The sequence below is a fragment of the Cavia porcellus genome, unplaced genomic scaffold (genome assembly GCF_034190915.1).
Source record: "Cavia porcellus strain 051 isolate PalLab524CR breed Dunkin Hartley unplaced genomic scaffold, mCavPor4.1 scaffold_13, whole genome shotgun sequence".
Lineage (NCBI taxonomy): Eukaryota > Metazoa > Chordata > Mammalia > Rodentia > Caviidae > Cavia > Cavia porcellus.
The window spans coordinates 16,878,518-16,887,200 of record NW_026947496.1 but is presented as its reverse complement, the minus strand read 5'-3'; the positions used below and the strand labels follow the sequence as shown (position 1 = coordinate 16,887,200).

At 45.1% G+C, this 8,683-nt stretch overlaps 1 protein-coding gene across 7 annotated transcripts in view; it reads right to left on the bottom strand.

Annotated features, from left to right (window-relative positions):
- Nucleotides 1-655: 655 nt before the first annotated feature.
- The window catches only part of Hivep1 (HIVEP zinc finger 1), a 149,539-nt gene continuing 141,511 nt past the window's right edge, over nt 656-8,683 (bottom strand). For all 7 annotated transcript variants that reach the window (XM_063259888.1, XM_063259886.1, XM_063259887.1 and 4 more), the window contains 2 exons: nt 3,910-4,412; nt 656-2,300 (listed from right to left, as the gene is read on the bottom strand). In XM_063259888.1, the coding sequence (XP_063115958.1) occupies nt 1,182-2,300; nt 3,910-4,412 (1,622 nt within the window). In that variant the 3' untranslated portion in view covers nt 656-1,181. The remainder of the gene's footprint in view (nt 2,301-3,909; nt 4,413-8,683) is intronic.

Genomic DNA, 8,683 nt, shown 5'->3' with positions numbered 1-8,683 from the left:
CACTAAAACATTTTTCTCCCAATCCAACTTCTGTAATCCTTAGGCAATAATGCAATTTCCAGTTGTAAACTCCCACTCCCTGAGGCCATTTTTCTGAATGTATGAAAGCTGAATCTCCCAGGAGAGAAAAAAGTCATTTCAAAAAATTTATAGTGGGGCTGTGGATTTAGCCCAGTGGTGCAGCACCTGCCTGGCAAGAGTGAGGTCCTGAGCTCAGTCCCGGTGCCCACCTGCGCCGGCCAAATGCTAGTACTTCGTTAGAGGTGTGACCTTGGCTCTTGCACAGATCGCAGCTCCTGGCAGCTTCTTACGGCGGCCGGAGCTCTCCACGCGGCAGGCAGGACTCAGGGAAGCAGGTGCTGCAGCCCAGGGCCAGGCGGAGCCTGCCAGGGTTCCGGAGTCAAATGGAAGCTACGCTCTCAGGACTACTCCTAACTTCCCGCGTACCGGAAATCTTTACATCCGGTCAGGGCGGCTTTCGCCTTGGCCGCACTGTAGAAGTCTGCCCACTGCTGACTAAGTGTTATATGAAATATCTCAAATGGGTTAAACAATCTCAAAATGACTTCTCTCAAGTAAGAAAACCAGGCATGTGCAGTGCTGGGCGGCAGTGGGGCTTTAGGAGCCATGGAAAGAGGGGCGACTTGAGCCATGGTAAGGTCAGTAAACAATATTTTATTGAAACATTTCATAACACAGAAAATCTGTCTGAAGTGTAAAATTACTGTCTTACACAAGGAGGACAGATCCATTTTTAAAGACTAATATGAATACAATAAATATGAGTTTACATACTAATTTATACACGGAAACTCTGCCCCAAGGCCATAAAAATTTATATTTAACAGTGCAACATATAACTTAATCATTTGATTTGATGGGTTCTTCTTACTAAACACAAATAACTACCTGGATTTCATATACATATATAACATATTTTCATGTATAGAGATATTCAACAATCTGTACAGTTTCTAAACATAAAACTCCTAAAAGGCACAATTGTCTATACAACATGTACAAAAATGGCTGGAGCTGACACAAAACAACAATTATTGGTCAAAAGTTCATGATTGCACAAAGATTAGTCATGAGTTTATGCCAGAAAAATGTGCTTTAAGGAAGGTGGGTTTTCAAAGAAACCTTTCAGTGTTATTAAAAATAAAAATAAAAACCAGCCACTAGGTGGCGATCACCAGGCGGTCCTCGTCGTCATCGCTGCTCACGTCGCTGAACTGCACGGCGGGCTGCCGCGGGGGCCCCTGCCGCTCGGCGCGGAGGGCCTGCGGCCCCGAAGGCTGCGGGGAACCCGCGGCCCGCGCCGTCAGGGTCAGGGCGGCTTTCGCCTTCGCCGCGCACACCGGCTGGGCCTGGGCGGAAGGGGGCTGGGGCCTCCCCACATCGGCAGAGGCCGCCTTCTCCGCGTCCGCGCCGCTGGAGCCCTCGTGCCTTGCGAGGTCGCCTGCAGGGCCAGCGGGACCCAGAAATTTTTTTGCGTATTCCTGCTGGATTTTGGGTGACCCCTGAGGAGACTGGATCCTGCTGACCTGGCTAGCGCTGGCTACGGAAGTCTGCTTGGGCTGCGTCTCACGCACACTGCTCCGAGAAACCGGGGCCTCGGGGGCGCCCTGGCCGAGGGAGGGAATGAGCGTGGGCACAGCGATGTTCACGATCTGCAGGCCGGGGATGTGCGCCTGCGGCGCGGGGCTGCTCCGGGAAGGAGGGCTCGCCGCCACAACCTGCAGCCCCACGGCGTTGAGTGAGAGGCCCGGCGGGGGCGCCTGCGGCGCGATGCTGGCGCCCGCCAGGCCCACGATGTTGAGTGTCTCCACGCCCAGGGAGGGCAGCGCCGGCAGGCCAGGCACGCGGACCTGGCCAATGGGGATGCAGGGCACCACGCCGCTCAGCTCGGCCACGGCAGGATTCGCCTTGCCTTGCGCCTCCGGGACCGCATCGGCTGGGGGGCCCGAGGTCCTATGGATGACGTTTACCGCAGGGATGGTGAGCTGCAAGGGCCCGGCAGGAATGGGCACAAAGGTGGAGTAGGTGAGGCCGGCGGGGACCACGTGGATGCCGCCCACCGGTACCATGTTGTAAGGCGTCCTTGACTGCTGCTGGGAATGCAGGGGCAGGTGGCTGAACAGGCGTGTCTGGGGAGAAGGCAGGACCTCGGGCGGCTGCAGGGTCACCTGCTGCTTCTGCTCCTGAGCTTCCAGGCCTGGAGAAACCATGGGCAGCGTCCCTGTCGCAGATTGCGCGGTCGTGGAGGCAGCGGGGAGGAGCCTGGTGATTGGGGAGCCCTGCAAGACAAAGAGTGGGAGCCTGAAGGCGGAGCCACACAGGGATGGGGCTGTTCTTGTACTTTAACAATAGCAGCTTGCTAAAAACAATTTTGATGTTTATAAAAGAATTTTTAAGTAAAAATCCAACTGCACCTTTTTTTCCTACAAGTAATATGTTGGTAGAGTACTCTGCATTTTTCAAACCAATTTCCTAGATATCACCAAATTTCAAACTGAGAATAATGTAGGCAGTTTGACCTAGTTACATTCATGCTGCTGCTATGATTCCTGGTATCATCAATTCTATCTTATTTTATTTTTGCCCTTTTGAGACAAGGTCTCACTATGAAATTTCGGGTGACCTTGAGCTCACTTTACAGCCCAAACTGGTCTCCAATTTGCAAGGATCCTCAGCCTCAGCCTCCCAAGTGCTGGGATTATAGGTATGCATCACCACCACCATCACACCTGGCTATCAACGGAATTATTGAGCAATTGTGACACTAGATGGTGAACATTGACCGAACTGGGAGGGGGGCATTAAAGCAAGCAAATTCATTCACGAATTAAAGCATTTTTGCTCCCCCCCCAAAAAACCCCCAAACAAAAGCACAACATGCAGGTGCTTCCTCACTTGTTCCCATATTCCCACGTTAAGAACTACCTGCTGCATATAAGTTTTCTAAGTGCTGGCAGGTATGCATGACATCTGGGAACAGGGAAGCTCAGAGCGTGGGTCACCAATACTGATGGAATGAGAAGTTACTGGAAGGAATAAATCTTGCTCATCCTCCCTGCCATCCCAAGATTCTTACCTAATTATTAGGTAATTTCTTGACTAGATCTATATGATGAAATTACATTAATTTCTGTATCAATATAATTTAACTTAAACACCAACCTAATTTAACTAAACTGTACTTATTTAGGCCAGTTAATCTGTAGAAATCCAAGTCTTTACAGTCCTTTGTTTTTCTCTGTTACCTGCCAAACCCAAATCTGTCCCTTTCAGAAATAGATTACACACACACAAGAGGTTAAGAGGAGAGTCCGAGGGATTACTCTCCCGACAGCCACTCACTGGTCTGTCTGGTCACCAGGCCACAGGGGCAAAGTGGGAGGACACAGTGCCTGTCTTGGGTCCACAAAGCCAGAGTCTGGCCCAGTCTAGGTGCTGGGAGGAGCTTTCTGAAGCTGTCATAGCAATTTGGTCATCCCAACAAAGTAAGCTCTTGAAAGATTTTTGGGTGACTGTAAGTTTGCCATGAAACCCAGCAGGTGTTTTGCCAATGTAGGTAAATTCAGATAATGTGATGCAAAGCCAGTGGGAAACAGCTCAGAGCAAGCCCTGGATAAACAAGCGCAGGACTTCTAGTCACACCTGACACACACACATTTCTAATTTAAAACAAACAAATAATGGATAAGATCTTAAAGAAACATTTGGATTTTTCATAGATTTACAATACAGTATGTGAATTTTCATTAAAATACTTAAGATTCCAAAGGAACGTCTGCCATTAAATAGAACCACAACAACAAAGCACAAACTGGTATAGCCATAAAGCCACTCTTGTTGTAAACTATTAGGCTATCTGTAAAGGTTGAACCACCATGGATCCCTTACCTGGGCTAATGTAGCTATACTGCCTACCACAGAGCCGTGCAGCACTCCTGGTTCTGGGTAGTCCACAGACATCTGAAGGCTTGGGGACCTGGGCGCCACTTCAGGCAACCTGCAAGAGTCTGTGGAAGGAGCCGCCTGGTCCTCATCCTTTGCTGTTTGCTGCCTGGCCTTGGCCGGAGAGCTGGCCTTCCTGTGGAGGTCGGACTGCATGGTGCTCAGGACAGTCATTTTGGTGAGCAATGCTCTAGGCAGAACGTCCATGGGGTCCACCCCAGAGAAACAATCAGGAATCCTGATGTCTTCATCAGCACTCACAGTGTCCTGAAGGCCACTTCTGGATGGCAGATGCTGAGGGCTGGCCGTGACTGATGGTGCCGCAGATAGGACGGATTCAGCCTGGCTGTCCTCATCGTCCTCTTCATTGTCATTATCATCCTCATCGGGGCCATCGGATTCTTCAGGATCACATCCAGACCGGTCACAGTTGAATCTCTGTTTTTCATCTACGAAGACAATCCAAAGGGTGTGTTACAGCATGGTAAACAAGCACAAATGCACAATCTTTTAGTTTTCAGAGGCTGGGTGATACTGTAAGAAATATAAAGGACAGGCCCAGTTCACAAATCCTGAGGTCAAAGACAAGCAGAAGCAGCAGCAGTGTGCACGACAGGAGATCCGAGTAGAGAGGCACTGGGGCACAGGGATATGGCCAGGGCAAGTACACTGAGGATGAGGGCTTGAAATCAGCCTCGACAGAGGAAGCAGACAAGATGACATACAAAGAAAATTGGAAGTGGAAGCTTCAAACACGTGAAAAATTCCTAAAATATGACACTACATAAAAATCTGAAGTCCAATGCAACTTTTTTTTACTCTTCTTCCCAGTGTCTTCCTTTTGTTGAACAAGTTAAAACGAAAAATGGATGGCATTTGTTCCGATCAAAATAATTTTCTTTGATTAGTATTGCAGACAGGTTTCCATAGCAAAATTCACCTCATATTTTTTAAACTTTCTTCATTTTTAAAAACTTAATCCTATAATCTGCTGTCAATTTTTAAATATAATTTAATCCATTTCTCATAGGAAAGGAGACATTATCTAAAAGTCAATATATGCAGTCCACAAAAGTCCAAGTTTAACAAGAGATACTTGAGGTGGTCCGAGAACAGTTTCAAAGCACTTACATGTTATGGAGGATTTGGTTTACAAATTTCACCTATTCAAACTCTTGTAAATCTGAGGCACTTTCTCCTAAAAAGTCAAGACTGTATGCAGTTCAGTTATGACACCATACGTGCACCTGAGTGGCGGCACGGGCTCAGGCACAGGCACACCTTTACTGGTTTGGTCAACTAGCCTAAAATATTCAATAACAAATTCCAGAAATAAACAACTAAAACGTTTTATACCGCACTGTATTCTGAGCAGTGTGGCAGCTTGTGTCCCCTGGCCATGAACCACTCACAGCATGACACCTGCCTGAGAGCCACTCAATAGCAGTGTCCGAGTTACAGCTCACAGGGGCAGTGCGGTCAGCTCGCAGCAGGGCTTGTTTTCTGGTGTGCTGGCCCCAGCAACCTGAGCCTGCGTCACGCTGCCCACACCACTCCCCTTGCCCACCTCAACACCTAGGGCACTGCCCATCTCTGTCATGGTGGAAGGAAAGTGAGCACAGCACAGAAATACTCCAAGACACAACACTCACGTGACTGCAATATTCTGTTAAACGGCTCCATTACTGACATTGTTAATGTCATACTGTGCCTAATTAGTAAGTTAAACTTTATAGCAAGTATGTATAGACAGGTTAAAAAAATACATTGGATACAGAATGCTCGGTGCTATCTGAGATTTCCAGTATCCACCGGGGAGTCTTGCAAAGTTTACCTGTAGGCGAGGAGAACTGCATTTTTTTTGAAGACAGAAAATATGTAAATAGACAAAAAGTTATTTTTCCTGGGTTTCTCAAATATTAATTTTACTGTTCTTTCTATCAGGCCCAGGCAAGGATAAATTGCTAAGAGACAAGTCTCAGAAGATCTATACCAAAACATCTAAGGATTATTTCTAGGGATGGGAAAAGGCTATAAGCTTTATGCTATTATCACGGATCTGTATTATTTTTATAACTAAGGTACTCAAAGACAAAGCAAGTATTTGCGTTTCTTTAATATGAGATTTTATAACCCTGTTGCTTCCAGATTCTACTGTTATAATGTTGAATAATTAAATAAATATATCGATCAAGAAACTGGAATCCCACTGCGGGTGCATGCTGGAGGTGGACAGGGGTGATTTCTGGCCAATTCTGAACTCCCAAACTCCTCAGGCACTTAGCTGGTGTCTGATCTGATGTTTAAAATTCTAAAATTACAAAAGTCCTCTCCAATTTGACTCAAATTTTCTGTATGGATGTCAGATCAGATGCTTTTTAAAAAGATGCATCTTCTTTTGAAAAGGGAAAGCAGGAAGGAGCACATAGAACGAGATGGGGAAAGATGAGGTTTCCGGAGCGGAAAGCATGTGCCAATGAAGGCTGGTCTTGCTGCAGTGTAACCAGAATTGGATGCCTTTACCTTAAAACCTACTACCACTGTGAGGACAAAAGGTTAAGCCTAAGTTTCAATATGACTTTTTCCAAATCCATTGAAACACTGAGGTCCTAGAAGATCATAACAGCCCATAATCTAAAATAAAAGACAGTTTCTGTAGAAAATAGTCTTATGTTTGTGTCACTTGGGGGTAGATGCAGCAGGAAGTTTCCTGTTACTGATCAGAGTTCCGTTAAAATAGCTGACAGAGGAAAACAGTTAGAGCCAAGTGTGAGCTTTCAGGGTAGGAAGCCTTGGGGGGCTCTGTGGACCCATGTCACAAATCACAGCAGAATTCATGGGAAAGAGTGCTAAGAAGGGTCTGCTATGGTGCAGATCTGGGGAAGAGGAGCACCATCCTTAAGTGAAAGGCCAAGAACTTCACCTGGATCCATCTCCTCCCTCCCAGCTAGGAAAATAAAAGCATCATTTGAGGGGTAGAGCACCAAACACTGCTATCCTCAGGACCCTGGTGAAAACTGACTGCAATGGAGCAAGTAACAACTCAGCTCCTTGTGTTTCAAGAGATTTGGAAAAAGTCATACTGGGGGTATAGGACTACAGCAGAGCCTGGGAATGTGTAGGAGACCCGAGACAGCCACAGCTCAGTGTGCTAAGAACACGGTGCATGTACAGGAAGGAGCCTTGGTCCAAACAGAGACTGTACACTCTGTTCCTTTTTACCACCAAATGCCAGGTTAAGGAGTTCTGAAGGACATGCAATGCAAGAGAAAGGGAAAAGGATCAGCAGATGTAGAGAGGCCCTCTTCACAGGCACAGACAAAGGAAGACTTAAAAAGAGAATACTGAACAGACATCATTGTTGTAAACCAACTCCTCTCCAAACACAGGCATCACGCTCTGCAGGGCTCTGAAGTATCTGGTGCAGGGAAGGCAGCCATGGCACCAGCCCAACTCAGCCTCCACAGTAAAGACTCGCAGAAGTGGATGCCCATCCAAGTAAAGACGATTTGTATAAATGTAACATGTCCGGCTTTGCCACAAATTATAAAGTGTACAAAAGATAAGAAAACACTCCAAAGAGATACAGCAATCAGAACTAAAATCAAATATGATAAGTATCAGAAATGACAAAGAATTTTAAATAATTATGATTAATATGTTCAAAGCGTTTATGGGAAAAGTGAGTAGCAAGTAATCTTTCAGCTGAGAGATGGAAACTAACAAAACAGAATGAAATAAAAATGCTGCAAACAAAAAACACAATAACAGTGACAACGACAATCAAATCCATAGCTCTGTGCCTACTAAAAAGGACTTTCAAAGGTAAAAGAGTAATGCAGAATTTCAATTCATTGCTGATGAGAACATAGGTGCTGGGATAGCTGCTTTGAAAAAGTGACAGCTTCTTTCAAAGCTAAACACATGCCCCTGTGTGAGCTAGAAAATCAACTCTTAGGCATCAAACTTGAGAATGGAAACTCAAATACAACAACGGTTTAAACAACCAGTGGGAGACCAGTGTCAGATCCAGAAGACAGTGCTATGGTTAGTGATCAATTCATGAAAGATACATTAAAAATAACAAGAGAATATAAAAAATGGAGTCAATAGCTGCTCGATGACTCAATGAAGACTAATATAAGAACAATTGGAATAAATGAAAAATCAGAAGACAGCTCAAAAATAAAAAAAACCTTTTTACAGAATTAACAGCAGAAAACTTTCCAGACATGGATAAAGAATTTAATATACAGATAAGGGAGGCATATAGAGATAGAGTCCTGAACAGCCATCATTAGAAATAAAATCACTTCATGCCACATAATAATTGAAATACCATAGTTTCACCATAGGAATAGAATCCTGCATGACTTATAGAATAAAGAAATTATAAAGAGCAGATCAGAAAGCTGTTAAAGAGAAAAATCACTATAAAGGAAAACTTGTAAGAAAGAGTTACAACAGACTCTCAACACAAATCTTAAGGGCAAGGAGAGTTTGGAATGAAGTGTTCCAAGTCCTAAAAGAAAACTACTTCCAACCTAGATTAATATATCCTGCAAAATAATCTTTCAAATTTGATGAAGAAATAAGGTATTTCCATGATGAGCACCTAAAGAAATGCATGACCACCAAACCAATACTCCAAAAATTCTCATATACTGGAGACAATAAAGCTAACAATGTCAAAAGATCAAACAAAATGAATGCATCAGGT